Raw genomic sequence first — 26932 nt, forward strand, 5'->3', positions numbered from 1 at the left:
TCTTAGTAGAGCATGAAAAATTAACTTTAATTCGATTGTAGGCAGGCAGTTCCCAGATGTCCCTCCCATCGTCGCATGTTGGTTGCAGTTTCATTTTGGTGCGGCAATTAATGTGCGATAATTAAATTGTGATATCAGCTGAACAATTTACCAATTAATGCTGCCAAAGAGTGTCTGACGATGATGATGGGCATGAGACCATGAGACTCGAGAAAGTCTGTGGTTGAGGGAGGCCAAGGCATCAATTGTAAATTGAGTGAAATGCATATAAATGGTTTTATTGAGGGCTCTTTCATTTAACATCTTTATTATGATTGAAATATTTTTGTGGAGAGTTGGGTATATAAAAATATAATGAAATTAAAGTCTTAACATGTTAAATTTGTAACTTTTCTTTTGACCTTTTGAAACCTGACCTATGTCAAGTCCATTGCCTCGGTTCTCACGGTATCCTTTCGCTCCCAGAAACTTGAACTCCACTTCCTTTCCTGCTTTTCAACTCTCCTACTTTACCCCATAGTCCTGGGCGTCCGTGATCCAGCTAATGAGCAATTTAGCAGGAGCACTCACACTCTCCCGAATGAGGCAACGAAGCGTTAAGGCCAGCAAGGATAATGCCACAGACACTTGAGCCCGGGGATGTGCTCAGGTCAAACGGCAGTTGTTTATGTGCGAGGAAAACAGGATCTGTTCCCAAGCCTAGCTGGAAAATTTGCATGCCTTGCATAGACATAGTATCGACAACGATAATGATGTTAACAACCACCCTCGGCGTCCAATCAAGGACGAGGGGGAAGGACTACACTTTTGGTGGTGACTGTTTATGCTTTATGAGCAATTAATATGTCAGTTAGCAAACTGGACAGATTGATGGGGTTGTTGCCTCCGAAAGCAGACCACCAGAGCAATTAGATTGGGAACTGTCACAGGCAGGCACGAAACGCTGGCAGCGCAACTTGGAAAGTTTTTCCTACGCTTTCCACCGTGGCTCGTGCTCGGCACGTTTTTGCATGATTTCCGGGCGCACCCTCGCCGATTTTCAGTGGTGGGCTTTGGGGTTAACAAGGACACTCCCAGCACTGGGAAAAATTAACGAAAAATTTTATTTCTAGATGGGAAAAATGTTTTACTTAGAGAGGGTAATATAAATAGATAGATATATTAAATGTTCAGGGTTACACAGATATATTTTGGTATGTATATTCCTTTTGATTTATTATTATGCTTTTATGGAATATTTATTAACTTTCTTAGTTAAGGATGACTTTATTTTTTTGTCAGTGTACCTTTTGTAGGCCGCTTCGAGCGTGTGGCACATTATCCTTAAGCGTCGCTGCGGCAGGCGCTTGTCTTTATTTCCCAGCTACAAGTGTAAATGCTGAGAACAGCTTTTTCTCTCCTTGGGAGAAAGAGGAAAAGGAGTTTTGCATGAGGTTGTGAAGGATTCAGAGGAATGGGAAACAGGAACCAGAGCTGGTCATGACGCGTGTGTCCTGGCCACAGTTCCCGTGGGAATTTCCCAGGATCTTAGATCGTGGGTGTGCGAAATTATTTGTGTACGGCTTTGGCGCGTGTTAATGTCAGCCAGAACTTAATCCTACTTTATTTACTTCATTGGGTGTTGCTTATTATATATTTAACTAAATAATATTAGATGACATTAATCTATATAATAGCTTTTTATTTTATTTATTTACTTGACAAATAAAGCCCAAGACTTTATCCTATTCCAAATTAAAATATAATTTGCATAACCACCAGTTCTCATTTCTCATATTTGACTTATTTCTTTGCCACCAATAACCAAACTTTATTCAGCCAATCAATTTCAATCAAAGTCTCCTTACCAACTCGTATCCTTGAGATACATTTAACTTTTGTGCCTGGCCAGGGATAGGGCCCATGGCTTCTCTCTACCCGCAAAAACCAATTCCAGAGATGAGAGAAAAAGAAGCAAACTCATAAGCCGACACCTACACGTTCTGTGTATCCAATCAACCTACAGGCGATATGAGAGAAGAAAAAATATATAGAATTTCAGTTGGGAAGAAGAACTTTAATGGACATCCGGCTTTTATTATGCTTGGTCTTATTATTATTATTGTTTTTCCACCTTCAAGGTGTGTTGTGCTGATGACGAAGAAGAGGAAGAAGCACCTCAAGTGCAATTGAAAAAGCCAAAACCACAAAAAAAGCAACAACTACTATATAAAAACGGCAACAAAAGCCACTACGAATATACTATCTTACCGTGTTGATATTTGCGTTGGCAAAGGAAACGACTTTGGATGGAAAATGTGGAGGAAAATCGAGAAGACCGTAGATAACGCCTTTGGCTAGGAACACTCTTTGCCTCATTAAGCACTCTGTAGGTCTTTGGTTTATGGTCCCCCAACTAGAAGGAAGATTAACAATTGCACAACTATACATATATGTGTGGCACTTTTTTTCTTTGTATGTGGGTGCCGATTTTGGCGTGGTCTAAAACAAGTTTAGGCACTTTTACGGCCATCATTAATCTTGTGGCATGCCCCACCAAAAAGCATAGAACAACAATCAGCAAAGCCACGCCTCGAGGTGCCCTCACTTTGGATACTATTTTCTTTATTGATTCACCTTCCGGTGTCTTGAGCAACTCGTTCTCCCACATAGAAATCATTATTTATTTTCAACCGTGGCGTATTTTTAAGAGAAGAAATTTTTAAGCTAATATTTATGGCTTTTGATATGAAATAAGAGCTTGGAAATAAGTAATTATAAGGTATCTTTAATTGGAGATAACTTACACTTTTGGCTTATTATTCCTAAGCAAAATATGTTTATTATTTCATTTCTAAGATCTAAGAAGTATAAACTATAGGTAGGTAGTATTCTTTATTAAGACTTTGAATCTCCTTCCAATCTCTTAAAGCCCCAAGTGCAGATTTCCTCAGACTCATACTCTCCTGTCTCGAAATACACACACAATTTGACATTCGCTTGGCAGTTTTTCCCCTCCCAAGGAAAATGGACAGGAAAAAAAACTGAATTGCATTAATGCAATTTTAGCTGCTGAAGAGGAGACCAAGCGAAGAAAAAACTAAACGGGCACGTTCCAATTGGTGTCCGCGGTTGGTTGTCAGCAGCTGTATCCGAGGCTGTGCCCGCATCTGCATCTGGTTTTAGGGCTGGCTCAATTTACATACTTCGAAAATAAAAACTTGAAATCATAAAGAAAATATGTAGTATTGAATTTAAAACAAAATATATCAATTTTAAAAGGGAGAGTTGTTCTTAAATTGAAAAGAAAGATATAATAAAGCATAATCTTTTGTTTAATATTATATAGAAAATGTCGTATTAACAGCAAAGCATATATCTTTGAAATTTGAATATTTTGGTTTTTCACGGGTAGTTTTCTATATAAAATAAACTGATAAGCGACGAAACTACGGTTTTTTAAATAGTTAAACCCAAACCGGAAATTAAAATAAAACAATATTTCTATATGAAAATTTGTTAGACAAATCAAAGTTTAAAAAACTCATAACTAAGTCAAAAATTGTTTAATTTTAATTCGGAAAGCTTTCCTATGCTAGTTTTTATTAGATTAATAAATCTGCGTACTCAGTTTAAAATGTAAAAAAAATAAATTTTTTTTTGTTAATTTTTGACAATTTTTACCCCTTAAAAAATTTTCGAAATTTTCAAAATTTTTTTTCTTTCGAAAATGGCTAGATTGACTCTCCTGTTGATGCTGATCAAGAATATATATGATTTATAGGGTCGGAAATGACTCCTTCGCACGTTTTGGGCTTCTGACTAAAATTGAAACATCATAAATCGTTAAATCAAACAACTTTTAGTTACTTTAAACAATTTGTATATAAAAATATAATTTAATATTCAAATTTTTTTATATAAATCGATATGTTTAAGCCATCCCTAATCGAGCTGTGAGACATGAAAGGCAAACATACAGACAGACCTCAGACGACGGAGCCGGGAGTCCAATGGAATCATTCCCAATTGCCGGCACATGACTCCAGCGATTGCAGAAATACGCACAGAAATGGGAGGGAGAAGTGTGTCTGTTGGGGAAATGCTGTAAAATGGAATTGCATTACATACACTTTAGGTGCCATTTGTATCTCGAAAGGGGGGCGGAGAGCAGGAGAATAATGGGATGGAAAATGATGCGCCAACGAATTGGACGCGTAATAGTTAAGCGAGAGCTGAGCCATAATTGAGATATTTATAGTTATGGCTAAAGTATATAGAGTCGAAGCTAGAAATTCACTCTTAACCTAATGGGAGAAAGTTGATCCGTTTGCTGTGTGTCCCAAAGGCATAAAAACTAAGCTGCAAAATTGCCAACTGGTTCTAGCATTAATATTTAAAACCCCAATAGCCTATGGCTATCTGAGGCCTTCAACATAGTTGGTAAACAATTAATTATGAAAATTAATTACAAGCTTTGGAAATTTCCAATATAAATTTACCCCAGATTTATCTCTGGGCCACGGGAAACCTTTATTGCATTCCCCCAATAGCTTTGCCCTAGTTTCGCAGGCTTTATTAAATTGAATTCCTGTGAAATTCTGTTCAGTTCTCACGGCACTTCACCCCTTTGCCAGGTTTCTATGCCCTCCTATAATGCTGGTATTTATTATACTTCTATTTTGTTTTTTCCTCTTTAAAGCAATCTCCTCTTTTTATTGCCTCTAATCCGTTAAATGCTTTATAATTGCATTTGCAACCTTATCGCAGGGACACTTGAAAATTCCGTTGGCATTGCGGGAAAAGTGGGAGGAGGAGAGGGTTTTTCAAGGATGCCTGGCAAAAAGGGGGCGGAATAAGGGTCAGAGGGAGGCGTGCGCAACCCTTGGCTAATTGCTGGGGTGTGAAATGTGTGTGTGTGTGTGTGAGTATAATTTTAAGTACTCGGGAAAACTGTCCACCCTTGTGAGAAGGGGGAACCCCTACCATAGAACCCTCTGCGGGATATAAAATTGATAAAGAACGGGAGTTGGAAATACCCAAAGTAAACCACTTTTTATCGCATTAGATAAATATTAGCTGAATGAAAAAATCTGCAAATACCAAAAGTTTAATGGAAAGTAAACCACTTAATGAGATAAGATAATTCAAACAGATTCAAATACATGAATGAGCACTTTGCTATTGATGCAGTCTATTGTACCTTTAAAAGGTTATTATAATTGCTTTCTTATTTTATTTTATCTGTTTCTTGAAAATAACTATGTAGCTGAAATTGTACTTGCAAATTTTAGGTAAACTCTATGTATATCTTTGTAAATATATATCAAAGATCAGGTTTATAATTATACATTTTATATATTAATATTAGTTAAAGTGTTCAATTTATTTTTTATAATTAAAAGTAGGTTTCATAATCAATTGTATATCATATTAGTACTTGTTATTTACAGTGCATTATCTTTTTTTATAGAGACTTTAAGCTCAAGTTCATTCAACCGCAAGCCAAGCTTAAGACCCCGTAAAGCTCTTTCACCTGCCTACCAAGCTTTTAAACCCTCGAGCCACTCAATCTTTGCGGCAGCGACGTCTCAAGATGCCACTCAAAGCAGTGCTCTCATATGGGGCTAAAAAACATACACAGTCTTGGCCAACATTAGCTTGGTCATATATTATATACACATGTGTGTGTGTATCTTAGGGCCATGCACATGCAATTTTAAATTAAAAACAAATTGTGAACACGAGACCAAATAGAGGCGAGAGACACATTCATGACCCTAATGACTGTGGGAACTTTTTGCGAACGTCACTGACATTGCCAGCTGAGTGCCCAGAGTGTGTGTGTGAGTGCGTGGCTCTTAAGTTTGCTTTAAGAGAGGCTTGAGCTTAAGCATTGCCAACTTGAAGAAAATGTTTGAATTATTTAACGGTCATTTTGCTTGGGTTAACTTTAATTTAAATTGGATTTTCTTTAATTTAGAAAATCTATAAATATTTAAGTAGTAAATAATTTAATATGATAAATAGACCTTAACTAATCAATATTCCCTTTTCTTGTTAATTTCAGCCATAAAAGGAAGCATCTGAATATTAAAGGGTAAGTTTAAACTGTTTTATAAAATTAAACTAGAGAAAAAATAGAGAGAGAGAAACAAGTGCTACCCAAAATAAACAAATTTTAAACCTAATAAATTCTTATAAAATATAATATTTTAATCACTTTAAATTTAAAATAAATTAATAAATTTCCCCAAAAACATTCTATAAAATATCTTAAATCTTGAAATCAATGTACATCTTCGCTCCTTGAAATACAATGTACCACTTTGTAGCATACTTCTCTGCGCCATTTAAACAACATTTTAAATTCCCTCAGCCCTTGATTACTTACATTTTCAATTTGTCGCCAAATTATTTCAATTATTGCCCAACAATTGATTTGTTAATCTTCTTGTCTCCAAATGGGAAATGGAAATCCCAAACAATTTACCCAACAATTTGTAATGGTAATTGGCTTCTTAATCGCAATTATAGACCCCCGATTGGTTTCAATTCGAGTGAATTGGATTGTATGGGGATTGGATTACTCATGCTAAACCATTAGTGTGTATTTGAGCGTATTTGTTGTGGCCTTTTGTGAACCTTTCATTGCAGCATTTTGCGCATTTTGATTGAAATTTTGATTAGGTTGCACATGTGGCACATTGTCTGTACCTCGTCAGACCCCTCTTGACTCCCAGACAGACATTGATTTCTCAGCTTGTGGCCATTTCTACATTTCCCCACTTCTCTTTTACCTTTCATTGTCTGGGCCTTATCTATTGTCTGTTCATTCCAACGATGTTGCTGGAGTCATTCGTTAGTTGTGGGGCGGTGTAGTGGGCGTGTCTGGGATCGGGGGTTATACATTTCCTGTGGTATACTTGTATTCATTGTGGTTTATCTGAAAGTGACGAGCATTTGCAGTTGAAGCTTTAAAACATTTTACTTAACATGAAAAGAGAAAAAAATATCAATAATAAATCCGGTGTTATTGTACCAATAAGTATACTATAAAATATGCAAATGCCCATGCTTCCGGTATCTCAAATAATTCATTGCCTACTTTTGCACAGTCTTCGAATGATTTTTAATAGTATCAGATATACCGATTAGATTACGTTGCCACATTAAACACAATAAAACACTAATTATTAAAACTTAATTAAAAAAATAATAAAAAAGTCATAGTTCTTTTATCAAGTATATGTTCAAACGTTTTAGTTGCTCTTTTAAGTCAGTTAGGTAAACAAAGAATAAGATTAGAATTAGTTAAGATAGGGAAGCAGAACTAATGTCTCTGTTTTTTATTCTCAGTGCAGCTGTGCTTTTTGCCGCGATTGCAGCAATTTGTTTTTTTCTGCATTTAAACTGCGATAATGTTGGCGTGATTGGGAGCCATGTGTGGGCAGCAATGGTTTGCTCCAAATAGACTTGGTACCATTTTTTTTACTACCACATTTTATGTGATAGCTGGTCTTAATCCAGGTAAAGCCAATTCTGCATTGTAATTTTTCGCACGTTCCACACAAAGAGAAAACACTCACTCTTAGGTTCTCTTTAATCATTAACCTCACACACACAAGTACAAATGTATCTAGCTTGACTTTATCTAACTCTCTCTTAGCTGGAGACTTTCTCTTTGGGAGCAAGCGACGACCTTGCCTCTCGCTCTTCCGTTCGCTCTCGCAAAGCGATCGATCATTTGCCATTGTTGTCACGGAATTTAGGTTGGGCAACTAATTCAAATCGATAAGTTCGATACGTTGATTACCGATCCCTGATTACTGGCTCGGTTAATCAGTTTTTTTGTTCTGTTGTTTTTTATTCAACGTACGGTGACATTTCATAACCACTTGGTGTCGATCGCATTCGGTTCAAGTTGACTTTGGTTCTAGGGTAACTCTCTTTAACGACTCTCTTTAGTCGCATAATCACTTCACCAGATACTCGCTCTCCACACACTCCACGAACAAAAAATACTGGCAGCTGCAGAACCAACGATACCAACTGGTTTTAGATACCCTTCAGATGTTATTAACGGGTATTTTGATTAAATGAATCTTTTGTCAGTTAAAATCATAGCTTATATAATACAATAATATACATTTTCATGTTTAATATATTTTACATACATTTAAAATTTCGATCCAATATAAATATAGATCTAAAGATATTTTCCCAGAATTTCTGTTAAACCTGACTTTTACTGGGGTTCATATATATCACATCGAGATACAGAAAGTATCTTCCTTGATCTAGGTACCTTTCTAAGCCTACTTAACAATTATTTTAATACCTTCCACCCACTAATTATTTTCGGGAACACCTTAAAATATTCGTTTGCCTTTTCGAGAAATTTCCTAGCACGTGTTTTCCGTGAATTTTCACCGCCTAAGCCGAACCGCAAATCCCTAAAGCCACGCTTATCTCAGCAAAAATAGTATCTTGGATTTCAGCAGCGCATCTGGGATTCTACCTGAACCTTGTAGATACAATATCTCTCTCACTTGCACTCCACGACATCTATAAGCTGCAACGAAGCGTCGCAGTTTTATCATTGCCGTCACCATCGGCAACAACAACAAATGCTCGAACCTCGGAGCGGAGGTGAGATGGAAGAAGCAGAGCGACGGCTGTTTGTTGTTGGTAGTAAACACAAACACAAAGGAAATGAGCGAATGAGCCACAAGCGTATAATTACACTGAGGAAAAATTACGATTTTCTGGGAATTTTAAACTGCTTTAATGGAATTTTAGTTGTAGAAAATTAAGTGTAAAATGTTGCAGATACGTTTTTAATTATACGATTTTCATACCCTTGCAGGATACTATAAAGTTTTATACACAGTGAATAAGTCATTTCCGACCCCATAAATCATATATATTCTTGATCAGCATCAATAGGCGATTCGATCTAGCCATGTCTGATAAAAAATTTTTTTTTAACATTTTTCAATTTTTTTAAGGGGTTCAAATTGTCAAAATTTGACAAAAAAAAATTATGTTTTTTAATTTTCAAAACCTAGTATATAGATTTGTTAACCTAATAAAAACTAGCACTGAAATGCTTTCCGAATAAAAATTAAAGCATTTTTGGCCTAGCTATGATGATTTGCCTGATCAAAATTCAGGGGTATAAAACCTTCGCCATACTTAAGTTACCTTCTTTTTTTATTTTGTACTATTTTTTATTTCCATTCCCTCAGTTTTAAAGTTAAAAAAAAAATAAGGCGCACCTCTGCTTGGACAAGTCCCAATTATGTGCCGATTAAACCTTGATCATATATGATCCTCTAACAAATATCCGTTGCAATGAGTCAAATTATTAAAACGAATGTTTATTATTATTATTTTAAAATTATTAATATTATTCAGTATAAAATAAAATATTTATCTGATATATTTCTTATTATTTATGGATTATATTATTATTATATGCAGAGAGATAATGAATAACTTATTTTTAAATTACATGGTTATATTTCCTCTTCTTATTCTTCAAACATTTTGTTCCCCAGTTATTAATAACTCATTAAACATATACAACTTTTTCTCAGTGCTCACACTTACACACACTCACACACTCTGCAACAGCTGTCGCTGTTCGCTCTCTTCCGCTCTGCTGTCCGCTCAGCTCTCAACGCTCACCGCTCACCGCTCACCGCTCAGCGCTCAGCGAGTGAGCCATGCTCGCCACAGTACAGTAGAGCAATTCAAACCGCCGAATCGAGCAAACCGCTTACCGCTTTGCCGCTTGCCGGATAACCGCGTTCCGTTTCCCTCCGCTTCCATTCGATTTTGACCGTCGCCGTCGTCGGTTTAGCCAAATGTCCGCGTAAAAGAAGTGAAGATATATCCGTAAAAAATCGGGGGGGTCAATAGCAGCCGGTAGCTTAAGTGGGCCGAACCCAGCCATCCATACATCCATCCATTTTACCATTTTAACCATTCATTCGGTGGGTCTTTCTCTCTTTTTTGGGGGATCGCATTTTGCATTTTTATCGTCGTGTCGTTGTTTTTCGGTGTGCGATTTTCCCCACATTCCCCCGTGTGTGTGTGTGCTGCTAAGTGTGTGTGTGCGAGGTGTTCTTGGAATAGAGAAATACTAACGATACCACAGTTGGAATATTCGCTTCAGAGTTATATAAGGCCCGAACCGGATTTATTTATTAATATATACGGATTGTTTGGTGATCAAAACAAAAAATAAATTGGCGGACAACAAAACCTGAGCTTGGATTTACTTGAAAAAAAAAAAAAACCGAAAACAAGGCACACACACTTTGAAACCGATTTCTATATATATAAATGGTAAATTTGACTTGAATCACAACAAATCCAGAAAACCAGTAACAGCAACCAAAGTTGAGCTTGAATCCAAAGAGCTTCGAGCCAGGTTTAAAACGAGTTTATATTTTTTTACGTTGGCAAAAATTTAATTTGCATACAATTCTTGCATGTCTTTGAGGTTGTTGTTGCTGCTTTGACATTTGTGTGTGAAAAAAATATACAAAATATTTTGAATTTTTGTAAAACTTTCAGTTTTTGTTAAAGTATACAATATGCATGAGTCAAAACGCAGGCTTAGTTTATTACAGATAAATTTTAACAGCTGTCTAAAGTGACACAAATAACTATTACTATTAATACCTTATGCCTTTTTCTAAAATATTTAAAATAATTAGGGGTTATGACCATTATCATGAAATATATAGATATATAAGCAATTTGGCTGCACTTACTCAGCTAAATGAATAAATCTTTACAGTTTGCACTTGAACATGGCAATTTGGGAGGGTAAACAAAGGAAAAAAAAAAAACAATTTACAATTAGCTAGCTGGTTTTAGCCTCATCGCATGAACGTACTATATACTATATACTATATCTATATAGTTCCGATTCGTCTCCAGTCTCTCACGTCTCTGGGTCGATAAATGATTCATCATTTCGCATGACTAAAACTGAATAAACAATTGATACACTGGAGGTTGTCAAATTAACGATCAAAGCGAAATCGAAATCTATCGGAAATATATTCTGGAATATTAACAATTTAAAATAAGTCGTTTTTAAAGCTATTTTTACTTACCAGAAGCATTTTTTCCAGCTCCTTTGTGTAGCTAATTTATTTTAATGCATTCTGTGTGCCAAATTATTTGACTGTCAAACTGCATAAATTACCAAGATAGCAAACAAAAGGTAGAAAATCAAAAAAAGAAAAGTAAAAAGAAGAAAATAAGGGAAAATGGTAAAAATTTTCCCATTGAAGTGGCCAATGAATTGGTTTCTTGCCGGGTGAGAACGAAAACCAACACAGAGTGGGTGAAAATATATTATGATTACAATGTAATTAAATGCCAAGTTGGCCCCAGCGAAAGCCAAAAGAGAGTTTTTTCGCATAATTATGCTGTTCAAGTTGATTTACTTGTTGTGTAGTTGATATATATATATGTATTCTTGTAAATGTTTAAGGGCTCTCCTCACTGATTTATGTTGCATTTTTGCTACCTCAGCCTGAAGCAGATTATAAATCTCAGCTTCAGTTCATAAAAGAAAAAACTTCAGACCGAAAAAACCATTCAGAAACATTCCGAGAAAAGCCAAACAAAAAAACTGGTAACAAGCCAGGGCAAAAAAGTAAGAACATAATGCTGCCTGGGTGCAGTTGGACTTGGACTTAAGTTTGAGGCAACTTTGGGAGGATAAAACCGGTTTTGCCAACCAGCCAACCAGCCAGCCGACTCCAACTTTTCTCACATGCCTTTCGATTATGCCAAGCCGACTGCATTCTTTGTGCCTCTACTCCGGTCCCGGTCCCAGTCCCGGCTTTCGCTAAACTGTTGGCTAAGACCAGGCTCCAAGCCAGCTCCCAGCTTGCAGCTCCATCTTCTCCACGAAGTTCAACAAACATTCAGACAGAGAGAGAGACCTCAACTTGATCGTAGCTGCTGCATAAAACTTTAATTTCATGGAATTTCCTTTCTATTTTTATGCAGCCACGCAGATGATTAACAACTGCAGTCAAGTCAAGAACACGGGAACAAGTCCAAGACCAAGACCAAGTCTTGGTTGCAACTTCTAGGCCATTAACTTGGCTCTGGACTCGAGACTAAAGACTGGAGACAGAAGACTAAAGTCTCTAAAGACTGGAGACTGAAGACTAAAGTCTCTAGCTTCTAGTCTCGGGACAAAGGCGGACATCTATCTTTCATTCTGCGTCTAAGGCAGGAAATTAAAAATGCAGAAAAAAAGAAGAAGGAAAAAAATGGTATAATTATGCATGTAAACGTTTTGTCATTTAGCTGATACTTAAATGCGGCTGTGATTACCAGGCGCATTTATTTTTTATAGCGAATTTTGTAATTAATGCGGCTTTTTTCTATTAATGATATGTTGCCATAAAGGACTTCAAAGGACTGGTACCTCTTTATGCATTCCTGACATTTTCTTGGCCTAACTAGCCGTGAACTTGCTCAGCCAAAAACTTTTCAAGCCACTCGACAACACGCCAAGTTTGTTTTGGCCTTGACTCTGGGACGAAAAAACCGCAGAGCCTTAAGAATGTCAAAGGGCATGATTGAATATGATTATGGGTTAGGGGGAAGTCTTAAGTCCTTTGCTTCTGATTTTTTAGAGGCACTGAACAAGTTCAATTTCCGGTCTGTCAGTTATTTATACTTTGAAGAGTTAAAGTCAATATAAAAGGGATTTTACGTTAATGGAGAAGCAGGGAAATAAGCTAAAGGCTTAAGCAAAAGCGATTAAATAATAATATGCCTATAATAAGTTCCTCCTTTGGTAATTTAATTGACTGACGGACTTCCCATTTAACCTTTAACCACATACACTTTTATTAACCTATAATAAGTAGCTCTTTATTCATATCCAAAAATGTAATTACTTTAGCTTTGATATCATTATTTTGGAAAAGCTACAATTTTGCTGTCGTCATATTACGACCATCGTTAGCTACCATGTTTATTTACCACCTGTAGCACCTCCCACCTAAAGTCTTTGATGTCCCCCCAAAAAATACAGTTGACACACCTGTTCACTTAATAGGGAAATGTGAGGGGGTGGGCAAGAAAATATTCCCATTTTCCACCTGACACTAGAATGGCTTCTTTTTGGCGAATATATGTATATGGGTTTGTTTGCTCAGGTTGCCTATCGATTATTTTCCATGAATGTGCTGTTTGCACTGCCTACTTTCAGGCGCTGGCACCCCCCGGAAATTGACAACAGCTGTTCTTTGGAACATCTCTATTTGCTACGAATCAACGAATAGCAAAAGCGTTGACAAATGGAACAGAGAGAAAACCCAACTATGTTACACATTTGTGAGCCACCAAATTGACTACTAACAATGGCAATCAGAGCAGAGAATGCCGCTGGAAAATGCTAAGAGAGATGTAGGTTTGGAAAAATCAGCCAGGCTTGGTTGGTTTCCCCACAAAACCGACGACCTTTGCTGCCATAAATCAGTTGGATAATCATCCAAACTAAGCGGTTATCTAAACATAGTTACTTCTGGTGATGTCACGTATCTTTCCACGAAACTTTGTGTCAGTAAACAAATTCTCCATGCCGCTTATCGTCACAATGTTAGTAACGTTTGTGAACAAAATCCCTTTCCCATTTTAAATCTGTCAGATAAAAGAGCTCTTCATCTAGTCGTCTTGTGTCTATTTACATCTGTCTGAGAAAAGCGAAAAATTATTACATATTGTGTACTTTGATTACACGAGCTGTTTTTTTGTATCGTCTGAAGATCACAGCAGTGGGATGTAACCTGATATTTATATACTTCAAGTAAGCAAGTATTTCTTATACATATATGGAAAATTTTATTAGCATTGAAAATAAATTTAAGACAAAACTTCAGCTATCAACGCATTAAAAATTCTTGGGCATATGAAAAACAATTCTAGGAAAGTTCCAATGATTTTCCCCCTCAGATTTCTGTGAGTTATGAATTCGTAATGACACAAATGTGCTTTGGATGAATGATAAGTTGTGGTTGAAAAATCTTTCTATTTTCTTTTTTGTTTATTGTTTATGCTTTATTCAATTGCACATTACTAATGGAATTAACATGCTCCTCGCCTTTAAAATAATAATAATAAAAGAAAACTTGTTGTGAAGAAACAGGTTCTAATTCCATATAACTTTGGTTATGTGTGCCACGGCAAGTTGAGTCATCGTAAAAACACTCATTTCCATAATGATTGTAAATAAAAATAACCATAAGCAAAGACTGCAAAATATTTATCTTACGATGGATTTTAGTTTCACATCTGCTCAGTACACATAACAAGATTCAAGGATCAGACACGAACCAAAAGGTTTTCGACTACCTGAAAATCGTGGCAAATCGAAGTCACAGAAGGCGGCACTTAACAAGCCAAAGGACCTGAGCGACGGAAAGAGAGAATCCTTCGAGAATCCTTAGCCACGTGCAGTGTGAACATATGCCAGGATCCAGGCATATGTCGTTGCATTCGTTCCAACCGACAGATGCAAACAATTTTTGTACATTTTTCGAACTACTACCCGCTGCAAGTCCCTTGTTTGTCAGGAACAGAAACATACTTCTTATAAGGTACATAATTCTATATATGTATATATATAGGAAAAAGGTATATGGTATACAGGCAAACAAGAACCCACGTTCTTCTGTATCCCTATTGTTTTTATTTTTATTTTTTCGTGTGTGCCTGCATTTCTACTTCCGTTCGTTGGGTTTTGGAGGTTTCTCTCGAGTGTTTTTCTGCTGGAAATGCTGCTCGTATTGGAGTTGGTTTTTATCAAAAAGGATGTGGTGTTGTTGAAGTAAGGGTTGTGTATATATAGAAAGGATATTGCATATTGGTTTGGCTTTAGGTTTAAAGAGGGAACTTTATGTAACATGTGTTTATTTATATAAATATAAAGATGCAAATTAGGTGAGTGATATTTTTGCTAGGTTCCTTGGCTTCTTTTCGCTGAAAGCATTTTTTCAGACAGTTGCATTTTCTTTCTATACTTTTTTTGCATCTTCCCAGCATCCCCAGACTTACCTATTTTTTTCTCACACACTTTGAGATACACACTTTTTCCCACACCCCCCTATACCAAGTCCCAAGGATATTGGACCCTCTCCGAAAACCAGGTAACATAATGGTCAGATCAACCGCCCAATTGACAGCTAATAATTATGCGCACTCTCAACAATACTCACTATATATAATGCATTCCCCTTAGCAAACCCCCGTGCGCCCAATTTCCTTGTGTCCTTCGTATCCTCGTAATTAGGACTCTTGCATAGGACATAGAGGACATACAGGAACTTGGGTGCATTGGAATTCGCTTCGTTTTTAGGGGTGCATTTTGGGTCAGCGTGTGAAATAGCTTAGGATTTGCAGCACAGGATTCCCAAGATCGAAGGATACTTTATCCAACAAAAAAAAAAATCCCAGGCCTTCAAAATTATTTTCTACCCTTTGCCGGCTACCTTTTCCTATTGTCATTGTCTTGGATTCAACTGTAAGACGTCGTTGAGAGAAGGTTGTGTACAGTTAAATGCGTCACCGAAAGAAATGAAAATAAAATAAAATTCGCATACTTCCTCTGAAAATCCGCAAACTCTGCCAGATGCTGTGTGAGATCTTTTGTTGCTGTCTCATTATTTACGAGAAAACCTTTTTCGGTACTTTTTGCTTTTTGCCGAAATTCTTTGCGCACTTCCTTTAAATTAGCTAAGAAGCGAAAAAAGAGGGGGAAAAGAGAGTTGGCGCTTTACTTTGCTGATTTATTATCAAGTGAACTTTTTGGATTACTTTACCTCCTCATTTTCCCTTTTTTGTCTCATGGAATTAAATAGTATTTAAAGAAGATCATCGGAATTAACTTGGGTATCTTCAAGGGAGTTAAAACTGAATTTATAGATGTGTCTGCGTCAAATTTTATAGCTTTTGCCAGAGTTCAGTGTTTGATGTGACAAGTCTTTGGTTGAAACTGGTTAAAATGTGGAGAAAATAAGTTCATAAAACATTATTCTTTACTTTAGATGTAATTAAATATAGAAGATTGATCATAAATATATTACAGATTCATTGAATTTACTAAGGTAAATCTTCTTAAGGATTACATGTGGAAGTTTGATCTTAAATGTATTACAGACTCTTTGAATTTAATCAAGTTTATCGTCTCAATCATATTCCTTAAGTTTCTTATTTAATTTACCAATGAAATTCTAATATCCTCTCAAAAAACCTTTAAAATCTTCCAAGATCTTATATAATAATTTACTGCCCCGCACAAAATCCTTGGGGTCATGCTTCATTGCACCTTATTACGTTGCCTAATTGAAGTCATTATCGTTGAGCTCCCACCAGCCATAAAAAAATGTAAAAATGTGCACACACACACTGCGAAGCGTTTAATAGCTTCAGTAAATATTCACACAAAACGTTGGCTGATATATTTCAAATTTATTTTACAAAAAAAATACACAACGAAAAGTTCCCACGACACAGGAGGAAGAGCATTGAAAATTATAAATTCCAAAAGTTGAGGGCAACCCTCGCAGGACGAGGAGGACGAAGAATACTCGATGAAGGTGATGCGGTGGTTGATAATGCCCCTAGTTGAGCCACTGTCCCTTAAAAAAAAAAATGAAAGGACTGCAGACAGACAGACAGACATACGGTGAGCTGGAATAATTATAATTTTATATCAAGTACTAGCTTGAAAAAGAAAGGAAGCCATAAACATGTATCCTTTGCTGACCAACATCATCATTATCATGATGGCGGCGTGTGAAATTTCACAAAGTGCATTTTTTGTGTAATGTGAGTTTTGACTTTGACAAAGGGAAAAACTATGCAATGAACACTTAAAAGTTTTGAGAAATTAATGGGAAAACCTTTAACAAGTTTTCAATCAATATGACAATATTAAAAAGTTTCAAATTACAAGGCACTTTCAGTGTGTAATTTAGTAAAAGGGGAAGTGCTTTTTCCAGTGAATTTATAAATTACCTTTGGGAAGGCTTATTAATTCGGAATAAGTATTATGTATATTTCTTTTCAGTAAATGAATAAATTACCTTTAAAATGATTTATTAATTCTGAATAAATATAATTTATATCATTTATAAGTAAATAACCTTTTAAACCGTTTATTAGTTCTTAATAAATACAATTTATATTTCAAGCAATCGAAAGACAGTACTTTAAAAGGAGAAACATTATTTTACTAAGCCAATAAATAAACCAGAATGTGAATATTTTAGTGGCTTCATTTAAGCTCACTTTAAATTTTAAATCCAAGTTCCAATTAAACTTTCTGTAAAATCCCTGACTTTATCCGGCATATCTCACTTGTGTGTCTGTTCTGAATAAAAAATCCATAACTATGATGCAATTCATAGCTTAGCCCATATTTAACCATAGAAATGTGAAAAGCATTGATGATGGTAAGCCTGTGGGAGTCTGCTTTTCATCCAGATGAAAAGCTGCAACTTTTCCAATGGGATTTCCTAGACTATTGGAGGAGTCAATGGCTTGCCCCACTCGAATGCAACAAGTGTCGTTGGCCTTTTGAGGGCACATTCACAGCTAAAATGTAATTACATTGGGCGAATGGACACCCACTCTATATCGAGGCTCGATTGTGGTTATGCAACACAAATTACACATTTCTACATGCTATATTCCAATATATATACAAAAGTGTCATTGACTGCGCTTGTTTTGTCATCCCAGGGTTAATTGTTTAATGCTAAATTAAAAACGAACTGGAAAATATTGCCATATTCTAGCACGGCATCACCCGACCAATGGATGAAACGACATATGCGGCTTATGATTTATGGAGAAGTTTAATGAATTAATTAGGGAGAGTGTTCTGGTACAAGAAGAATGGTTAAAGGTCAATGAAGTGGCAGACAAAAAATTAAATTTGTCATGCAATTAATATGTCACTCTTAAGCCCAAATTAAGCTCTTAGTAAAGACGAGTTTATATAATTTTGTTGGGTTATTTTTTCTCCATCTACTTGATGTGTTTGTAGAGCCTTCTCTATGTTTACCTTAATCATGGAAAATATTCCCCTATTAATTACCATATCACAAAGAGAAAATAAATATTGCTTGGTATCAGGGTAAACATTGATAAAGAAACAAGTATCTTCTCTCGCTTGCCATATATTTTTTATATTATTTTTTTTTGGTTCATTTTCATTCAGTTTTTTATCAAAGCAAACTGCAGTTGGATCTGATTCTCGTGCAAACACGTACTCAGATTTTTTACTGCTGGAACCTGTTTCGTGTCTCGATTATTGGTTGAATGAACCCTTCCGGATGGGTGACCCAACGACACCCCAAACCCTTCTCGGATAGAGGCCATAACCAACTGATTGTTTGTCACTTCTGAAATCATGTTTACTTTTAGTGCGTGATTTGGAATTTATTTTTTATATATTTTTGTTTTTGCTGCTGCTGTCCAAGACATGTGTAAGCCATGAATCATGGAATCTAAAACAAGTTTCAAGCATTTCTTGTCAACTTTTATGGCGTCTTAAAGTGCTTAGTTAACGAATTTCTTTTAGTAGATACATTTTTTGCAGAATTTCCAATGATTGGAAATACTTAAAGTTAAAAGGTATTAGATACATTTTTTTTTTTACCCTTGGAAGGGTATTATCATTTTATTCAGAAGCTTGAAACTATGCGAAGGAGACATTTCCGACCCTATAAATCATATATATTCTTGAGCAGCATCAGCAGCCGAATCGATCTAGCTTTATTCGGTAGAAAACATTTTTTTTTTTAATTTTTTTCAAGTTTTGGAAAAAAATATAGGGGTTTACATCGTTAAAATTTTCAAAAATTGAGCATTATTCAAAATGTTAAATTGAGTAATCAGTTTTATTAACCCCATAAAAACTGACATAAAAAACTTTTCGGAATGAAAATTAATGCTTTTTTGACTTAGTTATGAGTTTTTTAAACTTTGATTTGTCAACAAAAATGGTCATATCGATATATATCGATTAGAAGAATGCTTATATGAAATATTTCGATTTTAATCCTATAATTCAACTTTAAACTGCAAGGATATATAATCTTCGACTTCCCAAACTTCGTTTCCTTTCTTGTTTACTTAATTTTTCTAGAGTATAAACATTATAATAATAATATTTTGCCATTTAAACCCACTCAGCTGTAACTTTCATATAAATAAATAGGAAAAAATATGTATGTATGATACTTGTGTGTCCTTCAGCTTCAGTTTTCCAGCAGCCAAGTTGTCGCCCTTAAGCTACTGAATTTATACTCTTCTTTATTGTTATTGGCTGGAAACTTTTAAGGCAAAGGCCAAGAGCTCTGGTAAATCATCTCTCTCTCTCATCTCCTTCCAGTAGAAGTTTTTCCCATAAACCTCTGACCCACTTTTCAGAATGTTTAGATGCCTTTACGTGTTCACAATTCGATTAGCCGGCTTATGTGGGAGAGGGGTTAAGAAAAAAGAATCAGAAATGCAGTCAAACAGCATCCCAAGAGACAGAGTCAACGCCCTTCTTCTAATGAAGCCAGAAAAAACACGAAACCAAAAGCCAAGTCAAAGTAAAGCTGGCTGAAATGTGCTGCCCTTGCCCGTTTGTGGTCACCAAATATAAACTGAGACGAAATACTTTGTGGTAAATCAAATGGTCAAAACTGGTTTCGTAACATTTTACAGTTACAGCGGAGAAGAAAGTCAAGTTGCAACGGAATTTCGATTTAAGTTGAAAACTGAACTTTACAAATTCTGTGTTCAGAGAGCCACAAAATAAATGTTGGACAAATAAGCCCAATTAGTTGTGTTCGAGTTGGTCAATTAACATGGCTATGAGAGATATTTTTTGGGCTTGGAAAAACTTTATGAAAACGGAGTGTTGTGTGGGAAAACCATAAAACTTTACTATATATCATACAGTTGCTCCGTTCTCAGAGATCTAGACATGCAAACAACTCGGAGATTAGCCTATTTAATTCATATAAATATTAGATAATATTTTTTGGTTTAAGAGCTAAAAACAAAGGTTGTTTGAACGGGTTTATCTTTCCCAAGTTTATTTATTAAAATGTAAGCCTTAAAAGTTAATATAATACACCAAAAATATGCCCTAGTGCATCTCCATCAAAGTCAAACGAAATCAAAAAAATCAGACAGATTATTTTTACCAAAAAAACAAAAATATACAAAACTTTTGTTATGATTTTGTGATAATAATTACGAACGCTTAGTTTATCAACAATTTACCGCAATACCGAGGCATGTGATAAAGTCACAAAAATGTCACCCGTGTCGCAGCGCAGCGCTGGGAAAACAAAAGCCACGCCGAAGTCAAGGCAAATAAATGCTAAATAAAAAATAACACAGAAAAAAATAAAAAAAGAACGAATGAAATATTAAATATGTGTGTAAACAATTACGTGAGACACTCGACTATGGCCACGCCCATTGTGCGATAAGCAATGGGAGGCCGTTGGCATTAATTGCTCCTCTTGACTTCAGTTCTAGTTGGGGCCAAGCCAAGTGGAGGTTGCTTTTGGTGGTATCTCGTTGGGCAAAGCTTTTAAATATATGGTAGATAATACACTGAGAAAATATACTAAAGGGTTTTGAAGTGTTGTATTTTTTAAATATATATTTCAATAGTTAAAATGGACATTATAATGTATACAAATTTAGGTAATACATATAAAGTTCTCTGACAACTGATAACTTCTGTTAAATTGATACAAAATTATCAGGAAAATGTTTCCTGCTTGAATTCTAAAATAAAAATAAATTTATGACATCTTAAGTGCTTAAGAAATATAATTTATGGTGTTATTAAAGTGTTGAAAACTAATAAATATATACAAAAATATTCTTTATGTGTAAACGTGAGAAATTCCCTTTAAAAATTCAATAAAAAAGTTAACAGGTTATTTGAGATTTCTCTATAAAACACACAAATTCTGAAAACAATATATTTTCAAATTTTTCCCGTGTTGTTAATGGATAATGGGTGTTATATATCCAAGGGCACTTTTGATCTCCGCTCAATGACATCAAACGAGGGGGCGTTGAATCAAAAATTCGAAGTCAGATAAGCCAAGAGTGCTTTCATGTGTCGATAGCGATAGGGAATAAATGAGGGAGACTTTGCCAGCGATTTATTCTGACTCATGCATATTGGAGACAACGACGACGTCAGCAATGATAACAAGAGCTGTTCTGTTATGTTTTTTTTTAACCCATTCAGTTGTGACTATAGCCATCTCTAAACATATTCCAGATCTCGCCCATCAATTTAATTTAATCAAAAACCATAACTCAAATTCAATGAACAAATAAAATTGCGCCAATAAGCGATCAATAAAATTTCGTACGAGACAACCACGCAAACTTACACACACAAAAACACATTTTGAATCACATTGCCATCTGGCAACGCTGTCAGCCGGCGCTTGTAACGGTAATTCAGGAGAATTTACTCACGCCTAGGATCCGATCGAGAGGACAGGCAAAGCCATGGGAAACTCGTCGTCTCACACGCACGAACCACTCGAGCGCGGCTTCACACGCGGAAAATTCGGTGATGTTAAAAATGGGGTAGGTTTTGACATACAACTCGGAAGTTGGAAACTACCGGGAGTTGGAAATGCTGTTTAGCATTATACACACTCGCACTTGTTTCGATCTCTCTCTATTTCTCTTTCTTAATATTTAAATGTTGTTTACCTAACTAACGATTGTATAAAATGTATCCTGTAGAAATCCGCCTCCTTCCGGTTTAGCAAGAAATCGCCGAAGAAAATGGATCGTCTGCGTCGCTCCTTTCGCGACTCGTTCCGTCGTCGCAAGGATCGTGTTCCCGAGTCATCGAAGCCTCATCAGTGGCAGGCCGATGAGGAAGCTGTGAGATCAGCAACCTGCTCCTTTTCGGTGAAGTATCTGGGCTGTGTGGAGGTTTTCGAATCACGCGGCATGCAGGTCTGCGAGGAGGCCCTCAAGGTGCTCAGGGTAAGTGATGAGAGGACACAGAGGATCAGGGATGTCCTTGACTCTGTCGCCTCTTTAGTAAATAAAAATCCCTTCGTACTCAATGACTAATTACGATATCTTCCCCTCTTTAGCAATCTCGACGTCGTCCTGTCCGCGGACTCCTCCATGTCAGTGGAGATGGTCTTCGTGTGGTGGATGATGAAACCAAGGGCTTGATTGTGGACCAAACCATCGAAAAGGTTAGCTTCTGTGCACCGGATCGGAATCACGAGCGTGGCTTCAGCTACATTTGCCGGGATGGAACCACACGTCGCTGGATGTGTCATGGTTTCTTGGCCTGCAAGGATTCCGGGGAGCGATTATCCCATGCAGTGGGTTGCGCCTTTGCCGTTTGTCTGGAGCGAAAGCAGCGTCGGGATAAGGAGTGCGGAGTGACAATGACCTTTGATACAAAGAATTCGACTTTCACGCGTACCGGATCCTTCCGTCAGCAGACACTTACAGAGCGCCTGGCCATGGCCACTGTGGGCACCAATGAGCGCAGTGTAGATGGTCCGGTTTCGGGTTCGATGCCAGGACCACCGGCAGCCACCGTTAAACCGTTCAATCCTTTCGCCATCGAACGTCCCCATGCCACACCCAACATGCTGGAGCGTCAGAGCTCCTTCCGCCTGAGCACGATCGGTAGTCAGTCGCCGTTCAAGCGTCAAATGTCGCTTCGTGTCAATGATCTTCCGTCCAATGCCGATCGCCAGCGAGCCTTCCTAGCCGCCGCCGCTGGAAATCCATTGCAGACGCCGCTGCGCAGTGTCTCACCCATTGCCGAGGTATCGCCGGCCAAGTCGGGTTCTGGAGCGGATCAGTCGTCCGCTGCTGCCGTGGCCGCCGATTCTGTGAGTCAGCTGTGCCAGGAGCTCAGCCAAGGACTGTCGATGTTGTCGCAGTCGGATGCACTTCTGGCCGCCGGTGATGATCTGAACTTTAACAATAATCGCAGCATTAATCAAAACATCATAGCCGCCGAGAAACAGGGTCAGCATGTAATTTCGTACAGTGCCACGCCCACGGCTCAGGTGACACCACGAGTGGTCAGCACAACGCCCACATACCAGACGCTTCACTCACAGCAATCACCGACGCGATCGGAGCACAGCATCGAGGCCTCGACGGAGCTGCCCAATGCCGAGCAGTGGCTGGGTCAGGTGGTGCGCAGCACTTCACCGGCGGCACCCAAGCGTCCCAGTTACCTGGCCAATGTGGGACGAGCTCAAACGCTAGCCAGTGGTTCAGGCGGTCCGGATGATCCCTTCGATGCTGAGTGGGCGGCAAATGTGGCAGCGGCCAAGCAAATGTCACCGGATATGCCAATGCCGAGCACCTCACGTTCGCCGCTGGCCAGGCACAGTACCAATCCGTTCATCTCACCGCCCAAGGCGCCGGCGCAGACATTCCAGGTGCAGCTCTAGGAAGCAGATCACGAACGGGGATCATCAAGGGGGACAAAGTGTGGTTCGCTTGAAAAAGACGTAACTTAGTTTAAAGTAAAGGAAAAGAAGGAGGAGCGGGTCCAGCACAGATGTTCGAGAGATCAGAAGGATGGATGGATGGATGGATGAATGGATGGAGGTTATCAGAGATACTTAACGCAAACATAACTAATGTTGAAATATTCAAAACTAAGAGAACCTAAGATACAGCTATTTATACGCAGAATGCATCAAGAACACCCAAACTTGTGGCGCTTAGCACAGAATGCTGCTTTGAATGAATTCATTAGCTCTTAAGAGATCTTATACCGGAAGTCAGACTTTTTTTAGGAGGGCCCTTAGAACACGTTTATCTAGCATAATGGCATTACTGCCGCCCCCCTCTCTGGTGACTACGACTGATTCAGTATAAGATCCCTTGGATTCCCTCACCTTCACTAACCACAAAAACAGAAATTGACCAAGCTACCAAGTTACCCACGAAGACCACCATAAAGCAAATTTAAAGAAACAAAAAAAACGTAAACAACATAAAGCACCATTTATACTTAAAAGGCAAAAAATCTGTATTATACTTTGGTAATACCCTTCCAATACTTGTTGATCGATCCCACTAAGAGTATAGATTAAATAAATAATTGCTAATTAGTTAACTCTATGTCTTAGAGCCAATTATTATTATTATTTTGTCAGTGTGTCAGAGTTTTTATCTATCAAAACATTTATTATTTAGTTTAATTTTTAAATCTGTACAAAATGTATTATACTTAAATTATAAATATAATTTAAAAATAAAAAAAAAGCGAAATGGAAAAAAAAGAACATGAATGAACTTAAAGTTATTTCAAGCAGCTAAATAAAAAGGCAACTAATAAAATAGAAACAAATAAAGTTATATATATATAAAGCTATACATATTAAATATTGTAAAAGACAAAGCGCAACTAAACAGAAAACGATAAATACATTTGATTTGTGTGCTTCATGTGAATGGCGATTTAATTGTTTTATTTTTTTTTAAACTAAACTATATGGCTGAATGCGCTATTCATTCAGTTGTTTATCGGTTATAAAGGTTATAAAAAATATATTGTAAAAATCTAACCAATGCACCAAAATGTTACTTAATGTTGATATACATAAACCCTAATCAATCCCTAGATAGAATCATCTAAAATGGTAAAGAAAATAGCCTTGTTCCTAAGATATATATTCTGGTGGAAACTAATGCTTAAATCTGTACAAATTTCCTACACATTCTATGTACATATAAAACCCAATTTATATTTTAATTTGCACTGAAAATGTGTCTCACCTGGCTTGATTTGAATATGTTACCATTTCCTTCATAGGGAATCAGAACTTTTCTATATATTTACATGGGCACTATTGGAACAAAAGGACTTTCTAAAAAATACAAAAATTAAAAAAAATATAAAAATCTCTGCACCAGCTCAGCATTGTTTTTGCGACAAAGTTTGTCCCTAAATTGATAAATTCCTTGAGGAATCTTGAAGAACAAATTATATATATATATTTAATATTACCTTATACATGAAAGAAACAAATTTAAAGATGATATAATTATATATATCCTATTATACGTATATAGGAAATGCATATCGTTTCGTTTGACGTTTAGTAAAATTGACATGCACCCCGAACATTAATACCTTTAATGAAATTGACATATTAAAGAAATGCCACATATTATCTGAGATATTATGGTTTATTCAGTTTGTTGGACAACAAAAAATGTCGATCAAATGGTCGTTATTGGATATTCAAGTATTGTGAAATATTGATCATTCATATTAAAGTTAAATAAACGGTATGGAAATATAAATAATTAATGAAGTGGGGCAAAATGTGAAATTAGTGGGAAGTACTTTACTAAAAAGCAATGATGAATTAAAGCATTTTGGTTATTTTATTTCGTTATTTTGTTTGCGAACCTGGTATTCTTTGAATTTTTTAGTAGATTTATTCATTAATTGTTTATAAATAAATTAAAAGGTTATGGAAACTCTTGTCTGAAAATAATGGTAAGTAATTTTTCGCTTTATTACAGTTTTGTATTTATATTTATTTAAAAGTCTATTATTCTTCACATTTCTTAATATTTTTATTTTTTGTATACATTAAGGCAACCCTGAAATTAAAGCTTTTCGAAAAGTGAGATAGAGGCGCCAGTAAAGTTTCTTTTTTATGTAAAGAAACTCTTAGAGCTGTATTTTACTGACAGTAGAGTAAAATCCGGTTTATTTTACATATTTGGGATTGTTTTTATGTTTCTATGCGATATTGCTACGAAATTAAGCTATGTTTAGAAAGGTTTCTATGTTCATAGAAATGTCTATGTTCTATATTAAACGCAACTTTCAGTGTTTCTTGCTTAAATGGTTCACGTTTCCCTAAGCTAACTTTTAAACAGAATCAAATTCGGCGCCAGTATTTCTATGTCCTCTGCTATGTTTCTTGTTTTTGTATTCTATATTTGAGTGTTTCTATGATATATGTAATTCATTTATTCCATTCAAGATTCTGGTTTCGATATTTATTCTATATGACGTCCTTTTGGCGCTAGTATCCCTTTTGTCTATATATCTTGCTATGTTTCTATGATTTATTCTATGCCATTTATCCGTACATTTTCTATATTTTCCTTTTTCTATATATGTATATTTTTTGTAGGCTATTAATTTCATGTGGAATAGTCATCCCAATAACAGGAAAGATCCAAACTATGAAATCAGATATTTTAAAGGAACTCAAAGACATTAACTTTATAGTTTTGAAATTCTAAATAAATTGAAGCTATGTTTAATAACATATTTAAATAGGTTGTGTTCTACGTTTTGCTTATTTTCTATGAGCTTATATAGAATACTACGTTTAGAGTTTTCAATGAGATTTTCTATATATTTTGTTATGTGCAATGTTTTCCTGTCCTTAGTGTTTATTTATAGTGATATTACTGCTTCGTTAATTTTATTTACACACTATATTATTAGGTACATTTTTTATATATTTCTTAAATTTTATAGTAACTGAGCTTTGAATCTATGTTTTTCATTTCAATCTTATAAACGCTAGATGGCGCTGAAAGAAATAAACAGTTTTTCGAAATTGAAACAAAGTTGAAACAAGTTTATTTGCAGTCTATTTATTGTATTAAATTTATAATACAAATATATTTTTAGGCTTTCAAATTCATTATTATTTTCTTAGTGTTATTTAACTTGGTAAAATATTTACTACAGTCTACAATAAGTTATTTTTGCTAAGAGTACTATCTTTTAATTTTTAAAACATAAATAAGTAAGGCAGGCTGACTACAAACATTAAAAGCTATTCCCTCATTATTGCATTACTACCAAAACAAACTAATGAAAATG

At 36.2% G+C, this 26932-nt stretch overlaps 1 protein-coding gene across 8 annotated transcripts in view; it reads left to right on the forward strand.

Moving 5' to 3' along the window:
* numb (NUMB endocytic adaptor protein) overlaps positions 1-24525 on the forward strand; it is a 30949-nt gene extending 6424 nt beyond the window's left edge. Inside the window, exons 1-5 of one of the 8 annotated variants that reach the window (XM_086831460.1) lie at positions 6094-9912; positions 10145-10335; positions 21338-21654; positions 21817-22065; positions 22179-24525. In XM_086831460.1, coding sequence (XP_086687586.1) covers positions 21574-21654; positions 21817-22065; positions 22179-23513 — 1665 coding nt within the window. In that variant the 5' untranslated portion in view covers positions 6094-9912; positions 10145-10335; positions 21338-21573 and the 3' untranslated portion in view covers positions 23514-24525. The other 7 variants (XM_086831461.1, XM_086831462.1, XM_020952127.2 and 4 more) reach the window with 7 other exon arrangements.
* Positions 24526-26932: the final 2407 nt, after the last annotated feature.

This window comes from Drosophila serrata, unplaced genomic scaffold (assembly GCF_035046125.1).
Source record: "Drosophila serrata isolate PLE 108 unplaced genomic scaffold, ASM3504612v1 contig_240, whole genome shotgun sequence".
Lineage (NCBI taxonomy): Eukaryota > Metazoa > Arthropoda > Insecta > Diptera > Drosophilidae > Drosophila > Drosophila serrata.